Raw genomic sequence first — 25207 nt, forward strand, 5'->3', positions numbered from 1 at the left:
AAGCATAATAAATAATAAATAAATTACGCTTTGAACCACAAACATTAATTTTTGGCATTTGGGTTAAAAAGTCAATATGGGGTAAGGGACACAACTCTAAGACAAAAGGGACACAACTCTTGTAAAATAAAAAAAATATTAAATGCCAATAAGTAGTTGAGGAGATTCTGGGATTCATGCTTGCCAAGAAAGTTTTACTAGATCTTTAGTCAGAATTCTGTTAAAAATAAAATAAAATAAAATTCTCAGGGAAATTTCTAGAATGAGAAATTTATGAGATAACGATTTATCAGGGTAACGATTCTAGTATAAACTGATTAAGACTTCAGAACTTCCAAGTATTTTAAACTCGGGGTAAACATTCTGGACATAACTGATTGGAGCTCAATAACTAAGTATTTCCAACAATGGGTAAAGACTCCAGAATAACCTGACAGTGATTCGATAATGTCAAAATATGTACAAGTCGTGGTAAAGGTACCGGTATAAATTGACTGGGGCTCCACAATTTCTAAATATTTTCAACACAAAGTAAACATTGTGGACTAATCTGTTGGGTTTGAAAGCGTCCAAGTACTTTCAACTCGGGGGTAAATTTCCCAGCATGGTAAACATTGTGGACTAATCTGTTAGGTTTGAAAGCGTCCAAGTACTTTCAACTCGGGGGTAAATTTCCCAGCATGGTAAACATTGTGGACTAATCTGTTAGGTTTGAAAGCGTCCAAGTACTTTCAACTCGGGGTAAATTTCCCAGCATGGTAAACATTCTGGACTAATCTGTTGGGTTTGAAAATGTCCAAGTATTTTCAACTCGGGGTAAATTTCCCAGCATGGAAAACATTCTGAACTAATCTGATTTGGGTCCAAGTCCATTCAACTCAGGGCAAATTTTTCAGCATACATTGACTGGACTTGACAACTCAAGGTGAAGCTTCTGGACTGAACTGGTCCGAGAGTCCGTCGCTGGTGGCCTCCACTTTGGGCAGAGCTCCTTTCTTGAGCATCTCGGGCTGAAACCCGGGGTGGCGGCGTGCGTGTTTGTTGAGGTGATCGCTGCGCATGAACCGCTTGTCACACAGAGGACACAGGAACTTCTTCTCACCTGGAAGAGATGAAAGAAATAAAACAATGTTAAACAGTGTTAAACAGACACTGAAATTGGGGATTTTTTTTTTAAGGGATTCCACCAGAATCATAAAATGAAAGTTAATTGTTTGTTTTGTTTAACAAAATAGCTAGAGCACATTGATTTATTAATCATCAGCTATTAGATGTCAAACGTTTTGGTAATTTTAACATATATTATAGTCTTAGAGAAGAAACCCACTACATTTTTCCATCAGTGGCAAGTGATCTTTTATATGCACCATCCCACAGACAGGATGGCACATACCACAGCCATTGATATACTAGTCATGGTGCAATGGCTAGAACGAGAAATAGCCCATTGGGCCCACTTAAGGGGATCGATCCTAGACTGACCATGCACCAGGTGAGCACTTTACCACTTTACGTCCTGCCCTTGATGAACAAGAAGAAATGGTTTAAGGAACACATTCAAAATATTTTTATATTTGGTAATATGGTTAAAGTATCACTCAGATAATAAGACCACCTTGCAATGGGTTATTCTTTCCGATTAGCAGCAAGTGATATTTTATATATAGCATCCCACAGACAGGATAGTACATACCACAGCCTTTGCTTTGTACACCAGTTGTGGAGCACTGGCTGGAATGAGAAATAGCCCAATGGGCCCACCAACAAGGATTGGTTTAAGAGCAGGGACACCTTGATCTAGAGAGTAAAATGAAACCCTCCTACACCACATATGCTACAGAATTTGATCAAAGAAGCTTTTACATGCAGTTCCCCATAAATGGGACAGCACATACCAAGACCTTTGATGCAATTACTGTATACAAGCAAGATTTTTTTTTTTTAAATGTGCCATAAGCTGGACATAATTCCTTGCCTAAATGCACACAAAAATAGAAGAGTACTAGACAAAAGATGAAATAGCCATTCTAGATCACCAATAATTAAATTAATTATACACTGTGGAAATCCATCTGAAGCTGACGACTTTTGAAAACGTGCCATGATGCATGCAAATACTCCAAACATATATCCCATTTCAACATCATTCAATTTACCCAAAAAACAATGTCATTATATATATACACACATATTACGTCCTGGGTGTAACATCACTATCAACAACTCTTAAATGTCAGCCATGCAATTTCCTGTAAACTCTGAGACACGACTGCATTAAGAAATGTCAGCACATGCGACACATGCCAAACAGGTGGCTTAATGGAGAGATGTAACATGTATGACAAGACAACCGCTCTCCTTTCTCTACCATCCTCAGTGGTGTAATGGTTAAGGGGTTGAGGCTGGTAGGTACTGGGTGGCTGGTAGGTACTGGGTTCGCATCCCGGTACCAGCACCCATACAGAGCACGTTTTCCATGATTCAATGGGTAGGTACTGGGTTCGCATCTCAACACCAGCACCCATACAGAGCACGTTTTCAATGATTCAATGGGTAGGTACTGGGTTCACATCTCAACACCAGCACCCATACAGAGCACGTTTTCAATGATTCAATGGGTAGGTACTGGGTTCGCATCTCAACACCAGCACCCATACAGAGCACGTTTTCAATGATTCAATGGGTAGGTACTGGGTTCGCATCTCAACACCAGCACCCATACAGAGCACGTTTTCAATGATTCAATGGGTAGGTACTGGGTTCGCATCTCAACACCAGCACCCATACAGAGCACGTTTTCAATGATTCAATGGGTAGGTACTGGGTTCGCATCTCAACACCAGCACCCATACAGAGCACGTTTTCAATGATTCAATGGGTAGGTACTGGGTTCGCATCTCAACACCAGCACCCATACAGAGCACGTTTTCAATGATTCAATGGGTAGGTACTGGGTTCGCATCTCAACACCAGCACCCATACAGAGCACGTTTTCAATGATTCAATGGGTAGGTACTGGGTTCGCATCTCAACACCAGCACCCATACAGAGCACGTTTTCAATGATTCAGTGGGTAGGTACTGGGTTCGCATCTCAACACCAGCACCCATACAGAGCACGTTTTCAATGATTCAATGGGTAGGTACTGGGTTCGCATCTCAACACCAGCACCCATACAGAGCACGTTTTCAATGATTCAATGGGTAGGTGTAAGGATACTTCATCAACTTCTCTCTTACTAATCACTAACTACTAACGACCAACACACAGGAAATTATGCAGGGATTTTGTTTAAGAAAGCCTAAGAAAGCTTTGTGAATTAGGCTCCAGCTCCTATTAAAGTCTGATGTATGTGCTGTCCTGTCCACGAAAAAGTGCATAAAAAAAGATCTCTTGCTGCTAACGAAAAATTGAAGAATACAAGTCAGAATTACCAAATGTTTGACATCCAATAGCCAATGATTAATAAATCAATGTGCTCTAGTGGTGTCATTAAACAAAACAAAAGTTTTGGGCCCCAGTTCTATTGCTTTGGTGCTTTACTTTGCTCAACAACATATTCGCTGAAGAGCAGAATCGAAGCAACCTCAAACGACCTACTTGCCCATCTGCGGTGTACAAATGTGTATGTCAAATCTGTATGTTTAAATAAAATCTGTATGTGTAAATCACTGGCACAAGCTACTGTATGTTATGTAATCAGTTTTGTATGTGATGTTTAAATATGTTCTATGGATCACTGATCTAAAATAAAAAGCTGCTATTATTATTATACATTATGGTTTGGGAGTTGTTCCTAACAAGCAACACCTACACAACATCTCGCAATTAATTTTTATCTACTGGTACAGATGATGGAGGAAAGTTGTGCTTCTCTTTAAAATGCTAATCTGTGTGTATGCAATGTATCTGAGGGTGCTGTACTGTCTATATGCAGGCAGCTCTGTTGCTGCCCACTTTGAAGTGACTCCTGTAAGAGTTCAAGAGAGGAACACCCAAAACAAACTGATATCACTGTGTGCTCTGCTCTACTCCTCAACACACCAGTAGGCAAACAAACAACAGCTGTGTGGTGGCCTTCACATTGAAATGGTTATAGGCTTGATGATGGGGGGGGGGGAGGGGGGAGGGGGGGGGGGGGGGGGGAGGGGGAGGGGGAGGGGGAGGGGGAGGGGGAGGGGGAGGAATAAGACTGAGAGGTGGTGGGTTCGAATCCCAGTACTGTCCTGGACAGTGTATGTTTTTAACAGAAATTAAAAAAAAAAAAAAAAAAAAACCCATAGATACCAATAACCAGAACTTTTTGAATATTTTTTTATTACATGTAACATCACTAACATTACAACATTTGATGTTTAATTTTTGTCATGCATTTAGTATCAATTATCTGTGTGTATTCATTATAACATGTCTTTTACCTGTGTGTTCACTATAACATGTTATTTACCTGTGTGTGTTCGGATGTGTCTTGCTAGTTCATCTGACCGAGCGAACCGCTTCTCACAGCCTGGCCAGGTACAAGGAAACGGTCTTTCACCTGCAACATAATTAACACAATTAATATTAACATTAATCTGAATGATAATAATTTACTATACAAGTCAAACCATTTTACAATAAAGTGACAGAAAACTTAATTTGTTAAAACAATGTATGAACAATGTTCAGCAGGGTCAGAGATAGTGGTCACTCACTACACTGGGTTTTGCACCTAACGTTAGTTAAAGTTTGTTTTGTTTAATGACTCCACTAGAGCACATTAATTTATTATTAATCATCGGATATTGGATGTCAAACATTTGGTAATCTGACATAGTCTTAGAGAGGAAACCCGCTACATGTTTTCCCATTTGTGGCAAGGGATCTTTTATATACACCATCCCACAGATAGGATAACACATACCACGGCCTTTGATATACCAGTCATGGTGCACTATCTGGAACGAGAAGTAACCCAATACGCCACCGATGAGGATCGATCTTAACGACCGACTGCACATTAGGTGAACACTTTATCACCGGGCTACATCTCACCCTGCACTTAACATTAGATGAATGTGATATAATGGAAGATAATGGCACCAGTCAAATTGTTCCCAATGTGTCGCCCTCCTTGGAACACACCACTGGTTGTTATGCTAAGTTGTAAGATGCCATGTGGCCATGTTTCCAGCAATACATGTCAGGAAAATGTGATATAGGTGTTAATTAATAGACTGCAAGCTGATATGAACCTAAGCCCACTAAAGCCAGGTAGGTAGGGTGTTCCCATGATACGAAATGCAAGCTGTGAAGTGGTGCTTTATGAATAAGTAGGAAAAAAATAGGGCTCTAGCAGACAAAAAAGTAGGCGGAAAGTAGGGAAAAGTGTGAATGTTTACCAAAAAAGTAGGGATTTTTTTAATAAACTTATCACTTGTCTTCTTATTTCACTGTTACTCACTGCTAGAATCTGACTTGACACATCTTGAAGAGAACTTGAGACCAAATATGATCAGTGCCACAGGGTGTGCATTTTATGGTCACCCCAGGCGAGTGAAAATGACATCGGGCAAGTCTACAACCATATCTGTCTGCCTGGCAACCTAAATTTTGTGCATTTGTTACAGTGTATTATTTCGGAATGTCCAAAATGTAATGTTTATAACAACCCAAAAGTTAGTTTTGATAATAATTCAACTGACTGTTTCTCCTATATGTATAATCTGCAGCCATACCAATATGTGTTTTCTGAAGAAATTTGGGGGCCAACCAGTCTATCAAAATAAAAAGTATCTGGAACATTTCGACCGATTTTGTTTACAATGCAGTTACATCGAGAGTGCTCGATTGGGTGATCGGAATTCAGTGGAAACTATTAATAATGTTTAGATCAGTTGAATATGTGGTGTTGTAATTATTTGTATGACATAAAATAAAATGGTAAAAAGGTGATAACACATGTTTAAAATTTGTTATCGTGCACTTTGCTGTGTGTGGTTGGGGAACCCGTTTCAGTGTATGCGACAACTGCATAACAGTACGTACATTTCGCAACTGCAGATTTCTGACATCATTTAAATTTACATGGGTAAAGTGAATATGCATCTGTCACATCCACAGGGATGACACACCAGGACGTCTATTTCAGGTATGTATATATGATATCCGGAGTGTGAGTGTGTCTGGGGCAGGTTTTAATTTTTTTTTATTTAAATAAAATATGGGGGACTCAAAAATTGCACAGGAAAGTAAAAGTGCTGACATCCCTTGCCCGAATGGCAAGTAAAAAAAGATCCCAAATGCACACCCTGGTGCCATCCACCTAAAATGATATCAGCAGGCAGCAAAGTAAACAGACATCACCATGACATTTCAATCTCAAGTCTCTTCAAGAGGAAGCCAGTCTAGACCCATCATAATTTCAAAAAATATAAAAATATACTTAAACAATTTTCAATAATTATATTCTTTTTTTTTGTATACATGTCTCAAATTAAAAAAAAACCCACGTAGGGATAGTAGGGCTGTTTGTTAAAGAAATAGGAAAAAGTAGGTGCCAAATGAAAAAATAGGGAAAAGCAGGAAAAGTAGGGGAAAATAGAGACACTTGACAGCCTGGAAATGCAAATCAATTTACAGGCTTTGAACTTAACGGCAGTACCAATATGAATTGCCATAGGTTATGGACTTTTTTGTCGCTGGAAAAATATTATTGCCATCAGCTTTTTACCTTTGTTTATTTATTGCAAACATTATTGATTTAAATTCCTGTAGGTAGGGTAACAATTGATATAGGTGTGTATTTTGCCTTCAACAAATAAATATTGCCATCAGCTGAAGGCATAATATATTATTTTTACTTCTGTGTTAAAATTATTGATTTAAACTGCTGACGGTAGGCAAAAAATTGATGTAAGTAACAAATTCATAAATTTGCCATGTCAAAGTTGAAACTACAATATTTTATTAGTTTTTCATTTGCATAATCTTTCCATAATTAACTCAGGAATAATAATTTTAAAAGTCTTGTACTGGATGACAAGAGGGATTTTCCAAATAATTTGTGGCTAACTATAGCATGGTGGCCATTTTTGTTTCTTTGTTAGTTGTCTGCAAAGAATTTGGGGAAAAACTTGTTTGCTGAATGTGACAGCATAAAACAGTGACGTCACTAGTTATTGCATGTGACAGCATAAAACAGTGATGTCACTAGTTATTTCATGTGACAGTATAAAACAGTGATGTCACTAATTACTGCATGTGACAGCATAAAACAGTGATGTCACTAATTATTGCATGTGACGGCATAAAACAGTGATGTCACTAATTATTGCACGTGACAGCATAAAACAGTGATGTCACTAATTATTGCACGTGGCGGCATAAAACAGTGATGTCACTAATTATTGCACGTGGCGGCATAAAACAGTGATGTCACTAATTATTGCACGTGATGGCATAAAACAGTGATGTCACTAATTATTGCACGTGACAGCATAAAACAGTGATGTCACTAATTATTGCACACGTGACAGCATAAAACAGTGATGTCACTAATTATTGCATGTGACAGCATAAAACAGTGACATCACTAGATATTGTATGTGACACACTCTCAAGATTGTCCTCTTAAATACTCTTTTTTTCCCCCACTAGTAAATGGAATTATTTTGTTGTACACATGTAATTTTTTATAGGCATATAGCTGAAGGTATTAGCTTTATGTTTCAAAGCAAAATTTAACAAATATTTTTGGCGGGAACCGCCATTATTGCAACTTTGACATAACACCATTAAGTTTGAGTCCTGAACTTTATACAAACTGCCAATAATTTAGCAGTGAACCATTACATATTCTGAAATTATATGTTGCAAACTTTTGAAGATATCTACCCTGTAATTTCAAAGCAATTCTGAGAAAACCGATTAGGTCACGCAAAGATAATTCATGCAGCTGAACAATCGGTTACCTAGGTAACAAGCATGTGAACCGACTTCTGGCTACCTACAATTTTGAAATACGGTCTTCTCACTCAGTGACAGAGCACCCCAGAAGTGGTCCTATGTTTCGTTTAATGACACCACTACAGCACATCAATCATCAGCTTTTGAATGTTAAACATTTGATGATTTTTACATTCTTTGAGAAAACCATGCTAAATTTGTTTTTATTAGCAGCAAGAGATACTTTATATGCATTTACCCAGACAGCACAGCACATACCATGACCATTGATAAACCCGTCTTGAAGCACTGGTTGGGATGGTAAAAAGAACACCGAATAAAAACAACCAGAGAATGGGTCAGCCAGGGAGATTCGATCCTATAACCCAGGGATCTCAGGTAAGTGCTTTACTGATGTAGTTAGATCCCGCCCTAGTATTCCGCAACTGGTATATGTCTCGAATATACAACAACCCAGTATTCCGCAACTGGTATATGTCTCGAATATACAGCAACCCTAGTATTCCGCAACTGGTATATGTCTCGAATATACAACAACCCAGTATTCCGCAACTGGTATATGTCTCGAATATACAGCAACCCTAGTATTCCGCAAATGGTATATGTCTCGAATATACTGCAACCCTAGTATCCCGCAACTGGTATATGTCTCGAATATACAGCAACCCTAGTATCCCCCAACTGGTATATGTCTCGAATATACAGCAACCCTAGTATTCCGCAACTGGTATATGTCTCGAATATACAGCAACCCTAGTATCCCGCAACTGGTATATGTCTCGAATATACAGCAACCCTAGTATTCCGCAAATGGTATATGTCTCGAATATACAGCAACCCTAGTATTCCGCAACTGGTATATGTCTCGAATATACAGCAACCCTAGTATTCCGCAACTGGTATATGTCTCGAATATACAGCAACCCTAGTATTCCGTATCTCGTATATGTCTCGAATATACAGCAACCCTAGTATTCCACAACTGGTATATGTCTCGAATATACAGCAACCATAGTATTCCGCAACTGGTATACATCTTTAATATATAGCAACCAATCAAATTGTAATTTATTAAAAAAACTTTCTACCATACAGGTTTCTTCATCTAAATAGAAGGAAGGAAATATTTTATTTAACGGCGCACTCAACACATTGTATTTACAGTTATATGGTGTCAGACATATGGTTAAGGACCACACAGATATTGAGGGAGGAAACCTGCTGTCGTCATTTCATGGGCTACTACTTTTGATTAGCAACAAAAGATCTTTTATATGCACCATCCCATTGACAGGATCATTTAAATGGCAGCAAGAGATAATTTCATATGTACATGTACTTGACAACAGACAGGACAACACATACCACCTCTTTTAATATACCAGCCATAAGCACTTGAGGTAACAGCAAAAAACCCCAAAAAAACAAGTACAGCTAAGACCCATCAGACTTTATTTTAAAAGTATTCTGCCCATTAAAATACACTAAGGGCCGCATGTGTGCATATGTTAAAAAGAAACACATTCCAACCTGTTCCGAAAAGACTGTATTTTATTTTACATCTAATTATCACCTAGGAGGAGAATTGTAAAGAAAAGAATCTACGAAAACAAGTTACATATGTCTGTGTCAGCTATACAGATTTTTGTAACGAGTCTAGGTTGCTATGTTGTAGCCTGTGCTGTGCTTAAATGCATGTTCTAGTAACCTTAAGTAGTGGTAGCAGAAATCTACTGGGTCACGACCTTTGGTTGACCTATCAAAGATACATAGTATTAAACTAACATTTATATTTAACTGAAAACAAATAAAAGCAACTGGCCGTCAATGACACAGTGATAAGACAACATGTTTACAACCAAGACTGTGCTGGGTGCTTCGTCCAATCATAAAATATTAGCCATCTTAAAATTTGTCGATATCCCAATAAGCGACATAAAACTTAGCACAGTCATCACATTAGAAACTGGAAAAGAATAAGCTTAAGTTGTCAGATCTGCTGAAATAATATGTTTGATCAATTATTTACAGGATACAGACAGCTTACATTTACAAGAAAATTGCAGTAAGGTGCATTGCTAAGAGGGAACATTTTGATCAGTATTACGATGTGATTCGCTACGCAAGTTTTAGAGATTGCTACACAATTTTTAAATATTAAACAATAGTTGCTAATCAATATTCACTTGACTAGAAATATTTTGAAAAGAAAATGTTCCCTGGCTAACTAACTATTGTTGTTTGCTATCCTTCTGGTTTCATCAAGTCATGTGTGTTTTGTTAATCACTGTCTTTAGGAACTATTTGCTGTATGTCTCTTTAAATTTAGGGGGTGGGACGTAGCCTAGTGGTACAGCGCTCACTCGATGCATAAACGGTGTGGGATCAATCCCCATCGGTGGGCCCATTGGGCTATTTCTCGTTCCAGGCAGTGCACCACGACTGGTATATCAATGGCCGTGGTATGTACTACCCTGTCTGTGGGATGGCGCATATAAAAGATCCCTCAGTGCTAATCGAAAAGAGTAGCCCATGAAGTGGCGACAGCAGATTTCCTCTTTCAATATCTGTGTGGTCCTTAACCATATGTCTGATGCCATATAACCGTAAATAAAATGTGTTGAGTGTGTCGTTAAATAAAACATTTCCTTTAAATTTAGCATTATGAAATATTAGCGTCTTGTATGGCCTCACTAAATTTGCAAACAAAAACTGGCTTGCTAACATTTCCGTATTTACAGTATTTGAGAGAAAGCCCAGAGTAGTGTGTTTGAACCTTAATTAGTTAAAAGTTTGTTTTGTTTAATGACACAACTAGAGCACATACCACAACCTTTGATTGTGATATGCCTGTTGTGAAACACTGGGGAAATAACAAGTATGCTGAGCAAAATTCCAGTATATCATGTTTGAACCTTAATTGGATTATGAGCATAAAATAAATTTGAATAAATGAATCAATGAATATTTATCATCACATTGTGAATGACTGGTTTCATTTCATAAATTGTGCATTGTAATACTGAAGAGCATATGCTCAGATGAGTACTCTGCCACTGAGCTACACACTCCACCAACTGATCTAGGGCGAAATCACTCCCGTGTGCAAAAGTCTATAAAGACTGAGCCACTTGCTGCAAAGCCTGCTTCCTTTTCGCTTTATTTCTAAAAATTATTAGACCTAAATAAAACAACTGTATGTGTTTAGGCTCTCAACCCTACCTAAAGAGAAGAGCTGAACCTAAAAAAATATATTTTAATGTATTTTTAAATGAACTGAGTATACACATAACTTTTTATCTGGACCCATATAGGTGAAGGTAATAAAACATATTTAAAAGCCTTCTTACCCCACCTAATTTATATAACTATATAACATAACGTTGAAACTCAAGGTAATTACTAACACAGTCTTAAAGTATATATAACCAAGCCTGGCTGTTATATTTTTAAATTAAATCTAAACAACATGTACACCTATACCCATGGATGTTTTTTCCCTAACAAATGACTACAAAACTCTTAAAACTATATCTAACCCACCATGATTGTCAAATAATCTCAACTACAGGTAAACCTATACTCAAGTCTTTTTTCCTAGCAGATGACGACAAAGAAGAATGTTTTTCTTTGTTATCGTTTCAGGAAAATGACATGGGTTAAAATCAAACAGGGGAACCAGGCTGCAAACAATGGTGTTTTGAAAAACCTACATTAGAATACAGGTGTCCTACTGGCAGGTAAGGCATAGCGGAGACAGCTCGACCAATCAGACGAGCATCAAGACGAAACTAACGGCAGATGGCACGCGTCGCCCCCCACGCCTCTAGATCATCACAAATTACAGGTACATGCGGGCTCAGGTGCTTTCATGGTTGACTGAACACTACAAGATCTCCCAGATGGACATGCTCTGATGAACAGTAGGAGAATAGTACTCTTAGAATAATAAACATACGATATATGAAGGAAGGAAAAATTAAAGGTTTGGTTTGTTTAATGACACCACTAGAGCACATTGATTTATTAATCATCGGCTATTGGATGTAAAAAAGTTGGTAATTTTGACATATAGCTTTAGAGTAGAAACCCACTACATTTTCACATTAGCAACAATGGATCTTTTAAACGTACCATCCAACAAACAGACATTTAATATATCAGTTGTGGAGCAATGCCTAGGAACAAGAAATAGCCCAATGGGTCCACCGATGGAGATTAATCCTAGACCGACACGCATCAGATGAGCGCTTTACCACTGGGCTACGCCCCACTCCTATATGGTATATGAAGGGAAAAAAGGAAGGAAGGAAGAAATGTTTTATGTAATGACACACTCAACACATTTTAATTTGTTATATGGTGTTATGACTTACTCTTTGTGATTAGCAACAAGCTATGTTTATATGCACTATCCCAGACAGGATAGTACATACCATAGCTTTTGTTGCATCAGTTGTGGAGCACTGGTCAGAATGAGAAATAGCCTAATTGGCCCGATGGGGATCAATCTTAGACTGAACATGCATCAGGCAAGTGCTTTACCACTGGGTTACAAACTGCCTTCAAAAATATACATTTAATTTCAAAACATTTATTAGCAATTACTATTTCATATTTTAGACTGGCACAGCAATCTACAAGATATTACCAGTCTTTGCAATGAGCAAGACTAAGGTGAGCTGAAGACCACTCTCCTGAAATGGTGCTAGTTGAACACGAACTTAGAAATAAAATGTATTAAAATATACTGACATTTCCTTTCTTGACAGATAACACAATACTAACAATATGTTCCAGGCACATTCTTCTTGTTTTTAGTAGTTGCCAAAGATTTTTTTTTTTAAATAGAAAAAAATAGCCTGTTAATGGCTTTTTATTATAGATCAAACTTACATTTAATTTTTTTTTTAATTTAATTATTATTACTATGTACAATTTTAAATCAAATCAAATTCAGGTAACCCATTTTGTTTGTTAAACTCAGCATGATGATATACAGTGAAACCCCTCTAAACCAGGCTCCCATGGGACCAAGTGAATTAAAAGTCCAGTTTTAACGAGTATCCCGTTTAGAGAGGTTCTGTGCTATACTGATATTTAAAAAGGGACATTTGGTTTTGTGGGAATTCCGGTATACAAAGCACTGGCGTAGGAGGGGGGGGGGGTGGGGTGAGGGCAAGGGGGTATGTGCCCCCCCCTTTTCAGATATTTTGTTTTATAGTTGCTTTATAATAGTGTAAAAGTGTGTAAATATAAACGTGCCCCCCCAACACACACACACTTTTTGGCACCTTCCTACGCCACTGCAGGGTCCGATTTTGAGGCAAAACTATCGTTCTAACAATTTTCACCAGCCAAGGTGACCAAAATACAGGTTTTCCTGTATGTAGTTGTAGATCAGTCACCATGACGACTTTAGACCAGTATGTGACTGTATGAATAAGCTTCTGTCTGGGATATATTGGAATGCAGGATCAATCCACAGCAGTGAGACACTTGGATTATTCCCATTCCAGCCAATGCACTATGACTGGTACAGATAAATATCAATCTTTATTTTGTTTAATGACACAACTAGAGCACATTAATTTATTAAGCATCGACCACTGGATGTCAAATTTTTTGTGTAATTTTGACCTATAATCTCAGAAAGAAAACCAGCAACATTTGTCTATTAGTAGCAAGGGATCTTTCATATGCATCATCTCACAGACAATATAGCACATACCACGACCTTTAATATACCAGTTGTGATGCACAGGCTGGAGCGAAAAACAGCCCAATGGGGATTTCTGCCCTAGGAAAAGGAAGGACTTTAATTGGCACTGTCACTAACCCTAACTCTTATTATAAATATTTACTATTTATAATGTTCTTTATACGTGAGAGTGCCAAAGGAAAGTCCTACCTTTGAGAGATGATTACCAGCAAAATATTTTTTTATTGAATACTTTTTTCACATTCAAGTACTTAATGTTTTTGACACCCAATAGGGTTTTGTGCAGGGGTGTTGTTAAACATCCATTCATTCATTTTCTATCATTCTCTCTCTCACACAACCCATTCTTAGGGATTTTGAATTATTATAGTATAATGAGATATAAAAGGGCAAGATATAATCTAATGCAATAGGTATAATATCCGCCCGGTCCCCTCCATTATTATTTTTAGTTAGGGTTGAGGGTTAGGGTTAGGGTTAAGGTTAGGGTTAGGGTTAGGGTTGGGGTTATGGCTGGGGTTAGGGCTAGGGTTGGGGTTAGGGTTGGAGTTAAGGTTAGGGTTAGGTTTAGGGGAAGGGGGGACCGGGCGGATATTTTTCCATGCAATATTTAACATATCTTGTATTTCTGTGTCCTCAAACATTAACCCAAGAAATTTTGTAAAGTACATAATTATGATCTTTCCACATCTTAGTGACATTTTAATAAATTAAATAGACATACAATGCTATAACAATAAAATAGTAGTAAAAATAATATACATTACATGTAATGGAACAGTCCCATTACATTTGCATATGTAATCAAAATAGATAAACATGGAATTTACACCAGTGAATGAGGTAAGACTAGCATATAGTGCACTCAGTCTATTTTTAGACCGGTTATTTGTAGAACCGATCTAGTAACAAATGTAGGGCGGAGACCTTGTTTTTTTAAAGTTAAATATTGGGACTGATGTTATTTAAAGCAGAAAAAATACATATGTTCTCGGTTAAGAAGTAATAACATTTTCCAAACCGATTACGTGATGTTGTCAAATTTTAACAAAGGCGTTACCCTCAAGGTGACTTAACATGTGCCTGAACAGCTGAAACATATGATATGCAAACAATGGCGGGAAATCGTCGTACGAGTAGCAACCGTTTCATAAAACCTACCTGTATGAGTTCTGAGATGCGCTTTAAGATGAGAACTTTTGCCGTACACTTTCTCGCAGTTTTTAAAGTGACATCTGTGGAGTTTTTTGTCTGATCCACGAATCAGTTTTTCGTTTTTACCGACTTTTTGCCCGTCCATATCAAAAGTGGGCGTGGTTGATTTTGGTTTGTTGCGATGACTGCGTTTTCGGCGAGAAATAATATTTTCACAATTGTTAAAATTACTACGTTGATAGGAAGTGTTGCTTTTACACATTTCATCACTACTATAGTCAGTGTCAATGAGATCTTGTTTAAATTTACCGAGATCAGTCAAAATTCTCGCCAACGTGAACAAAGAATCTGCTTGACTTGAAGGCATTTCGGTGGTCGTTGCAACAATCTCCTCGCATCCAGCTAACGTTGGAGGTGTAATGTTTTCGTTAAAATATGAATTTGACATGGCAACCAGACACTCTGCTGCCAAGTTCGTATCATAATCGTGAATGTCTCCGTTCTGTAACGTCATCCTGAACTGTCTACACCAAACAAAACTCAATCAGCTGGTAGTCAAGAACTCACGCCCTCTTTGTTTCGAAGCTGTTGACGATTAGGTATTCACGTCTGCAGCTAACGATTTCTGTCTTTAAATCCCCGAAAGAACAAATACAGATCGACATACCATGCCTGTGGTCATAAAGAAAATATTTCGTTCAACTTAGTGTAACGTCTCTTCTCAACTGTTGATACGTAAAAGATAGAAGTGTGAAAAACAAAACACAAACGCTCAATCTAAACCGCGTGCAGTGGGCGTGCCCAACTTTTCTTTTTACGGAAGTGACGCAAATCGTTTACTCTTTAGAACGATTGGTCAATCCTTCAGATACCCGCGAAAATATGAGTGTAATCAGTTAAAAATAGTATTGCTATTAGCACGTGCTTGAAATCTACAATGTGAAACAGTAAATATATGGTTTAACTGTACGTCATTGTATATTTGATAACATAATATAAGGCGGGTGTTAATAGTATAAACAAATGACAGATTCATAATGCATGATGTATTTTAGTAAATCAAATCCATTAAAACTCAAAATCGTATCTCAAAGTATACAAGGCAGTCAAAATTAAGGATTTTTTCCCCCCAATGTTGTGACTGATCTAATGATATGCTTATAAAAAGATTCCTTGTTACTAATGGAAAATGTAGCGGGTTTCCTCTCTAAGAATTATATTAATTATGTCACAAGTACGAAATGTTTGATATCCAATAGCCGATGATTAATAAATCAATGTGCTTTAGTGGTGTGGTTAACCAAAGAAAGAAAAAAAACAAAAAAACCCTACACAACTAAAGAGGGTCAAGCTTCAAGGGAGGGAGGACTGTCTCTAGTGGAGGGCACAAACCAGATATAATGGAATAGCACCAAAAAACCCACCTGTAGGATTTTCGTCCTCAAATCGTGGGAGTGGGGACACAGCTAGGTACCGTCCGCCCCCCCCCCCCGCCCGATTGCTACAGGCTTATAATCCCATTTAAAAATAATAGCCTACCGATTTGGCTCTAGGCGATCCTGTATTGATGACATGCATGTTTAATGTTATTTTATCCATCCCCAGGAACTATATTTTTTAAAATGTTCGAATGGTATCCCAGAAAACCCCATTAAGAAAGTCTGCTCCATCGACAAACCGGGGCGGGACTATATTAAACGCTCGCCTGGCGCGCAGTCGGTCTAAGATCGATCCCCGTCGGTTGGCCCATTAGGCTATTTCTAGTTCCAGCCAGTGCACCATAACAGGTATATCAAAGGCTGTGGTATGTCTGTGGGATGGCGCATATAAAAGATACCTTGCTACCAACGGAAATATTTAGCGGGTTTCCTCTCTATGACTATGTTAACATTATCAATTGTTTGACATCCAATAGCCGATGATTAATAAATCAATATGCTTTAGTCGTGTCGTTAAGACAGAAAAAACCCGGTCTCGGTGGCGTCGTGGTAGGCCATCGGTCTACAGGCTAGTAGGTACTGGGTTCGGATGCCAGTCGAGGCATGGGATTTTTAATCCAGATACCGACTGCAAACCCTGAGTGAGGGCTCAGCAAGGCTCAATGGGTAGGTGTAAACCACTTGCACCGACCAGTGATCCATAACTGGTTCAACAAAGGCCATGGTTTGTGCTATCCTGCCTGTGGGAAGCGCAAATAAAAGATCCCTTGCTGCTAATCGGAAGAGTAGCCCATGTAGTGGCGACTGCGGGTTTCCTATCAAAATCTGTGTGGTCCTTAACCATATATCTGATGCCATATAACCGTAAATAAAATGTGTTGAGTGCGTTGTTAAATAAAACTTTTTTTTCTTTTTTTTAAGACAAAAAACTAACTTTAACCATCAACAAACCATCATAACGAGTATAAACTTAGTCCGATAACAATCTTTCAATGAATACATTTCCCCCTCATATTAACGGACATTTTGTTTTGTTTAAAGCTTTTAATATTTTATTCCCAATTGTGTTGATCCTTTCATACTATTTCTGACAAGTATGTCGATCTGTTGTAGCTGTATGTACGTTTGTTTTTCTTCCATGCAGCCCATGCCCGTTGCCTCTAATGCACGTGGGCCATTAAATGGTATCATTGATCAGTTTCAATCATAGTTTTAGATTTAAAATTGTTTGCAATAAACTGTTCTGGATGGCACAAAAAGAAGATACTTACTTAAAATGACATTACGACCAATATTGCCAACACTGCATTAATTAACACTCTTGCCGGTTGTCTTAAAAAAAAAAAACCCTGCATATTAGATACATTTTAAAACGCAAAATAAACTGTGCAGATACATCAAATATAGTTAATGAGGATGCATTGTCGAGACCGGGTCCACATTATTGTTTATTATGGTAACCATATGAGTGAACAAAATTGAGTCAAGTTAAATGGAGACCGTGAGACAAATGGACACAAAACCAAAACTTACCCAAACTTTTGAACAAAATTGGGTACATTTTGGTTGGGTACGTTTTGGTTTTGGCACGTTTTGACCTGCTCCCGAGCCAAATAAATCTTGTGCCCAGGCCAAAGAGATAATTCCAAGATGCTGCTAGATATTAGGCTTGCCAGTACACATCTGGTATAGATAAATGTCAATGTCCATTACGTCCACTTCCCATTGAATGACAACATTGGTGCCAGTTTCCCCACAATATTTGGGGTGCTACTACTGTAGTTGCATCATTACCGATTATTAGCTATTTAATCATAAAAATATCTTTTGATAATTCAGTTTGATTTTGTTTACGTTTTATTTGGGTCCGTTGAACAATTACATAACGCATTTGAGGGGGGGGGGGGGTTCCGGACACCTTGGACCCCCCCCTCCCCCTAAAATTTGAGAAGTGCCCTTTTATTTAGGATTTTTAGGTTTTTTACAAATTTATTTATTCTGTCAATGTATAGAACACTGTAGAATACGTCTGCCAGCGTCCGTTGTAGCACTATTATATTATGGTCCATGTGAACCGTGTGTAATTTTTCAATAGTGCCTTTTCATGTTATGGTGCCCTTTTTGTCTTGGAACCCCCCCCCCCCCCCCAAGTTTATGGTTAGGTTTAAGAAAATCATACATTAATGACAAGAGTAATTAATTTTGTTAAAAGGTTAGCTTTAAAAAAAGTAAATGCAAAAAAATCTGGGTATGGCCCCATACCCATTTTACCCTCTGGCAGAAACCCTTGATCGTCAAGGACCACACAAATATTGAGAGGAAACCTGAAACCACTTCATGGGCTACTCCTTTTGATTAGCAACAGGTGATCTTTTATATGCACCATCCCACAGACAGGATAGTACATACCACAGCCTTTGTTACACCAGTTGTGGAGCACTGGCCTTAACAAACAGAAAATCCCTTATTGGTAAAGTAATGTCACGGTAACAGGAAAAGTGGTCTTAGCTTTATAAAACATTATAAGAGGCCATTAAAAATTTAAAATTTGACGTTTAACTGCCCTCGTTTATCCAATTGGTTTTTAAAAAATAATTTTTGTCAAATGGCACAAACACCAATAACCCAGTGTAGTAAAAGCAACAAGGAAACTTAGCCAATTTTCTTGTTGCAAAATTGTGGACACTACCAATATACAGCCACAAACAGCATTTCAATTATGATACACCATAAATATAAATATTAACACCCATTATTCTTAAAGTAAATCAGAACAAATTTGATGTCAAGTTATTCATTTCAGACAGAATGGGAAGTGTATTGGACTACTCTAGTTCTGTATAAAAATGATTACCCTATTTTAAGGACTCACGTTTCAACCATACTATTAGTACAGTGACACCAATTCAAAGCACATTACCTGGAATTTTATTTTACGACAACCAAACCCATAATTTTTATTACAAACAGCAGGACTGGTAGCGTTAATTATGAAAAGAAGGAAATGTTTTATTTAACGACGCAATCAACACATTTTATTTCCAGTTATATGGCGTTGGACAGAGATATTGAGAGAGGAAACCCACTGTCATCACTTGATGGGCTACTCTTTTCTATTAGCAGCAAGGGATCTTTTATATGCACCATCCCACAGACAGGAGAGTACATACCACAGCCTTTGTTACACCAGTTGTGGAGCACTGACTGGAACGAGAAATAGCCCAATGGGTCCACCGACAGGGATCGATCCCAGACCGACCACACATCAAGTGAGCACTGTACCACTGGGCTACCACCCGCCCCACCTGAATATTAGTCCTCTTCAAATACTCGCCAATAAATAATCAACACAATCATGGATAGTTCATAATTCACTTTAATACCACGTCCACAAATACATTTACAGTAGGCTGAACAAAAATATTTACACTTAGTTTTCTAAACAAAAATAGTCTTTAATAATATTTATTGACAATTACTTATCTTCCATAGTCACCACTAATTTAAAGTAGAAACAAATCATACGTCAGTCATTAAACAGTTGGTTTTAATCAAGAGTTGAAAATTGAAATTGAAATTGAAATTGAAATTGTTTTCCAAAGATCATTGAAAAATCTCCACCTAAAATACATTCACAAAGACATTTACGCCTATTAACAAAGTTATCAACATTAAATGCACTCATATCAGTTTGTCCCGTCCACCAACTAGCATTCTCATTCAGCGTACAAATAGACAAAGATATTTAGCATATTTTTCAAATTACACAGTACTGTTATTTATCACTTCCTTTAAACCAGCATACCTGAGATTTACAAGACATTTTGAATTTGTTTACCTCAAAAATAACCTTCTAACAAGAATTTTACACTTTCATTTCATCCATTTCCACCCTTTTAGACAGCATACCCAAGATGTTACAAACCATTTTGAATTTGTTTACTTAACAAGCATTTTACACTTTCATTTCATCTATTTCCACCCTTTTAAACAGCATACCCGAGATGTTACAAAACATTTTGAATTTGTTTACCTCAACACTAACCTAACAATCATTTTACACTTTCATCCATTCTCATCATTTTAAACAATATATAATAGTGTTGTCTCACAAAACAAAGCACTGAATTTGTTCTAATCAAAAATAACGTTTTTTTACAAGCATTCTGGGATTCAATATGGTTAATCCCTTTTTTGTTTTAATTTATTTTACTTTCCTTCGACACAAAATCACCACCCGTTAAGTTTGTATTTGTGGTCTCCGTTTTTGGCTTCTCTCCGTTCATCTTTTCCCCGCCTGACTTGTCTCCACTGCCATCATTTCCCTTACTTCCTTTGTTTTTCGTTTCCTTCAGAGATTCCTGGTTTTCAGTTTTCTTACTTCCCTTTTGTTTTGTCGTCTTCTCTATCTTCTGAGTAAGCTGAAACATTTGTGACAAGTAATAGTAAAACAAACTGAAAAAAAAAATCACATCGTTTTCTGTTTTTAAAAATATGTACTGTGACCTCTGATCTATGGTATATTCTCCTAGTCCGAAAGACTGGCCAGAAGATACATACGGCTAATCATATAGCTAAAATTGTCCCATTGAGTCATAGGCACCCTGTTCTGGTCATGGCACCATATATTTAGGCATTACCATTTAACAATTACAAAATCAGTCAAGTTTACAAAATAATCCTATATCATCTTATACCTATCATTGCAATACAAGAATAGAAGAGCACATTTTTTTCAAATGAATAAGAATCATTTGCAGGATTAGAATAACAATTTTACATCTTTGGGATGAGGGGATTCATACTATTTTCTAAGTAACAACTAATACCCTTTGAGGACTACTATTTTCTAAGTAACTAATACCCTTTGAGGACTAGAGGTAACCGTCTGCATTCGTAGACCCACGTTTTCTTCTCCATCTTTGCACTTCCCGTGAAATGGTCCCGATTTAACCTGGCCCGACTTCTCCCTTCCATCTCTGGACTTCACCTGAGGCGAGCTGGGTTTCAGCTGAATGCTTTTTCCAGGCTGTAGCACAGCTTTCTGTTAAAATACACATGATTTATTAATTTTAAAAAAAGGTTTTGTTTAAAGACACCACTAAAGTAGATTTATTAATCAGCTATTGGATGTTAAACATTTGGTAATTCTGACATAGTCTCAGAGAGGAAACCTATTAAAAAAAATTTTCATTAGCAGCAAGGGATCTTTTATATACTCCATCCCAAAGAGATACCACAGCGTTTGTTATATCAGAGAACTAGACCAATGGGCTCACTGACGGGGATTGATCCTAGATCGACAGTGCATTAAGCAAACGCTTTACCAGTGGGCTATGCCCCACCCCATACAATTTATTTTTTAATGACACCTCAGCACCTTTTTAACTAAGGAAAGGAAAGGAATATTTGTTTTGCCACTGGGTTTGAATAGGGACAATTTTTAATCTATTTTTTAACAACACCATTGAGCATATTGAATCATCTGCTACTGGATTTCAATATTTTCTGTAATAAACCGTCAGAGGAAAGACACTTAATTTTTTCATTAGCGGTAAGGAGGAATCCTGCTACATTTTTCCATAGACAGGAGAGCACAAACCATGGAATTTAATAGACGTTGTGTGGCACTGGTTCGGACAGGATAAAATCCATCAAAGAATGGGTTGACAGTTTAATGAAAGAAAACCGATAAACTACTACTATCGAATATAAAGTTTGTTTTGTTTAACGACACCACTGGAGCACATTGATTAATTAATCATCGGCTATTGGATGTCAAACATTTGCTAATTGTGATAGATAGTCATCAGAGGAAACCTAATGCAGCAAGGTATCTTTTATATGTATTTTCCCCACAGACAGAAAAGCAGATACCACAGCCTTTGATCAGTTGTGGTGCACTGGTAGGAATGAGAAAAACCTAATCATTTGAATGGATCTATCGAAGTGGTTCGATCCTGCAACGCAAGCACCTCAAGCATGCACTCAACCGATTGAGCTAAATTCTGCCTGGCCTTTGATAGAGGTCTACCACCGAGTTACATTCTGCAGAGACTCCGATCCTCCTTTAACCCACAACTTTTTAAATCTCTGACATATCGTTATTTTAAACACTTGGTCACCAGTGAAGAATACCCACTGTAGCCACATATGCCACTTCTACTGAATAGAAGCAATGGGTGTATCATATGCACCATTCAATACAGGACAGCACATACCACAGCTTTTGATGTACAGTTTGTACCTGGAGTACATCATGACATCTTAGACTGCCATTGAGGACAACCTCCCGTCTCCCACTCACCCTGCGAATAAGACATAAATCCCACTCATGTCATATGATTACACTTCCTCATGATCAGTAGCACATGAATGATACAATACCTTTTCGGTACTACCAATATTCGTTGGCATTTGAATAGTTGCGTTTTCTTCCACATTCAAGCTGCTTTCTTCTTTGACCTTCACTTGAGGAGAGGCAGACTTCGATTGGATGCTCTTGCTGGGTGACAAAATGATTTTCTGTACAATAAAGAAACATTAAAAGTAACTTGGGACTATTCCGGCAATAAAATATTATAACCGCATTAATTATGAAAGCACTAAAAAAATAGATCGCTTGTTGAAAACAATGTTTAGGCCCCGCTATTCCATTTTGCCGCCCTCCTTTCAGGTTCCCCGCCCTCCTTTATTTTTGAGCGCCCCTCTTTATTTTCCAGTACCTATCTCCGCTATTTCCAAATGCACACTTTTTTCCACACAAAAAACAACGATCAGTCTGCACACTGGACATCAAAGGAAACAAGCCGCGTTGTGTATGAAAAAGCAATTGACGAGACATTTACAACAGTTACCGTAACGTAATTTAACAGTATTTTTAACAGCCTCTATTTTGTCCAATATTTGTATCCATTTGTATGTTTGATAGACACAATAAAAGTTATATTTTATGTGAGCAATGAAAACATTTAATTTTTTACGGATTCGGCAATCTCCGATTGAAAAAAACCCTCTTATTTGGCACCAAATTTGTCACGTGATCAGAACGGGGTCTTTTGTTTCCACTAACTATCGTTTGATATTTTGTCCTCAGTTGCAGACATAATTGGTTGTAACTGATGATTTTTACTTTCTGGCATTCTGTTTATTCAGCAGTTCTTTATAAAATATTGTAAACTTTTCATTTTGGGGGGATATGAACGCTTATAAAAACAATGGAAGTGGTAGTGTTTAACATTAAAATAATTTATCTTGAGTGCCAAATAATATATATACCGCCTTTACAAAAACGAAACTACTTTTTATCAGCAGGCGATAATATTTTATCACAGCGATCGATTCATTCGATGAAGATGGAAATAACAAAAATGTATCCAACATTAGGAGAGCACTTTACAAATATCTTTATTGTTTTCGTATATCTTGAAATCTTTATTAAAAATAATATTATTAAAACTTTGATCGCTCCAGCAAAACCGGAACTGCCCGTGAATGTCAGACCGATATCATCTTCGGTTCAATTAAAAGACGAGTTTGCTTGTATTTTGTATTTATAAACCTTTTTGCACTTTCTTGTAGGCAAAATAAGGAGTATGTCTTTTCACAAAGTCTACCAACACACAACAATATGGTAACCAAACTACTCCCCCCCCCCCCCCCCTTTTTTTTTTGCTTTTCGTTTATTGGTTGTTTTTTTGAAAGGTGTGGTGCCGAGCGGCCGCCCTCCTTTAATTTTCACCCAGCGAGAACACTGAGGTCAATTGCTATTGAAAGATTCAAATCAGGATCTGTTTTTTTTTTTTAATCTGCCCTAAAACTAAAAGGAAATGTTTTATTTAATGACGCACTCAACACATTTTATTTACGGTTATATGGCGTAGGACATATGGTTAAGGACCACACAGATATTGAGGGAGGAAACCTTCTGTCGCCACTTCATGGGCTACTCTTTTTCGATTAGCAGCAAGGAATCTTTTATATGCACCATCCCATAAACAGGACAGCACATACCACAACCTTTGATGTACCAGTCGTGCACCAAAACTGTAAAGGCCAACACAAAAATAGCCTTCACACTAAACTGTATGACAATTTCGAGGAATTGATAGGCGATTGTGACAGCTAATTTCATGTGACCATTTTACCAACAACAAAAATCTGAAAATATTGGGTCATAATTTGTTACTTTTTCAGTGGTCAGGGAATCTTCTTTGGATTTGGACTCATTCGGAATGGATGCTGGTTTTACCCGTGGACTGCTGGTTTTTGCAGGTGGTGTGCCTTCAAGAAAACCTCCTTTACTTACAGCCTGAAAGAGAAAACAATTAAAACTGTGGGGCAAACTTAACTGCAAACTTGACATTGCAAAATAATGAATTAATGGCAGTGCTAGCTCTGGGTGAGCACAAAATGTCACTAGCTCTTGTAAAGCAGAAAATGTCACTAGCTCTTGTACAGCAGAAAATGTCACTAGCTCTTGTAAAGCAGAAAATGTCACTAGCTCTTGTAAAGCAGAAAATGTCACTAGCTCTTGTAAAGCAGAAAATGTCACTAGCTCTTGTAAAGCAGAAAATGTCACTAGCTCTTGTAAAGCAGAAAATGTCACTAGCTCTTGTAAAGCAGAAAATGTCACTAGCTCTTGTAAAGCAGAAAATGTCACTAGCTCTTGTAAAGCACAAAATGTCACTAGCTCTTGTAAAGCAGAAAATGTCACCAATTAAACTTCAAAAATTGCAGAATACCAGTTATTTTCTAATAACCAATTATGACAGTTATTTTGGCAAATTAAAAAACAATTCATTAAATGTATGTGTGTGTGTGTGTGTGTGTGTCACTTTAATATACAAGATTTGCAGCAGAGATGAAAATGACGTTGAACACATAGTAAATTGTTTTTACGTGAACCATTATCCTGTTTGCCTACTGGTTATGCAAATTTAAA

At 37.5% G+C, this 25207-nt stretch overlaps 2 protein-coding genes across 3 annotated transcripts in view; both read right to left on the reverse strand.

Moving 5' to 3' along the window:
- Positions 1-545: 545 nt before the first annotated feature.
- Positions 546-15580, reverse strand: LOC121378385 (Krueppel-like factor 9). The gene is made up of 3 exons (XM_041506533.1): positions 14831-15580; positions 4448-4537; positions 546-1102 (listed from the first exon to the last, which is right to left on the reverse strand). The coding sequence occupies exons 1-3, from the start codon at positions 15336-15338 to the stop codon at positions 921-923; spliced, it is 780 nt and encodes a 259-aa protein (XP_041362467.1). The 5' UTR covers positions 15339-15580; the 3' UTR covers positions 546-920.
- Positions 15581-19621: 4041 nt separating this feature from the next.
- Positions 19622-25207, reverse strand: part of LOC121385862 (ankyrin-2-like) — a 29232-nt gene continuing 23646 nt past the window's right edge. Inside the window, exons 11-14 of one of the 2 annotated variants that reach the window (XM_041516661.1) lie at positions 24452-24574; positions 22651-22788; positions 21170-21307; positions 19622-20684 (exon numbers count right to left, since the gene is read on the reverse strand). In XM_041516661.1, coding sequence (XP_041372595.1) covers positions 20463-20684; positions 21170-21307; positions 22651-22788; positions 24452-24574 — 621 coding nt within the window. In that variant the 3' untranslated portion in view covers positions 19622-20462. Of the gene's footprint in view, positions 20685-21127; positions 21308-22650; positions 22789-24451; positions 24575-25207 lie in introns of both variants that reach the window. The other variant, XM_041516654.1, reaches the window with a different exon arrangement.

The sequence above is a fragment of the Gigantopelta aegis genome, chromosome 2 (assembly GCF_016097555.1).
Source record: "Gigantopelta aegis isolate Gae_Host chromosome 2, Gae_host_genome, whole genome shotgun sequence".
Taxonomy (NCBI): Eukaryota; Metazoa; Mollusca; class Gastropoda; order Neomphalida; family Peltospiridae; genus Gigantopelta; species Gigantopelta aegis.

Excerpts from the sequence above, each read along its gene's own strand:
- LOC121378385 (XM_041506533.1), bottom strand. The coding sequence starts at position 15,338 with ATGACGTTACAGAACGGAGACATTCACGATTATGATACGAACTTGGCA. Across the intron at positions 4,538-14,830 it reads GCATCTCAGAACTCATACAG|GTGAAAGACCGTTTCCTTGT; the intron begins GTAGGTTTTATG and ends ATTATGTTGCAG. Across the intron at positions 1,103-4,447 it reads ACACATCCGAACACACACAG|GTGAGAAGAAGTTCCTGTGT; the intron begins GTAAATAACATG and ends CATCTCTTCCAG.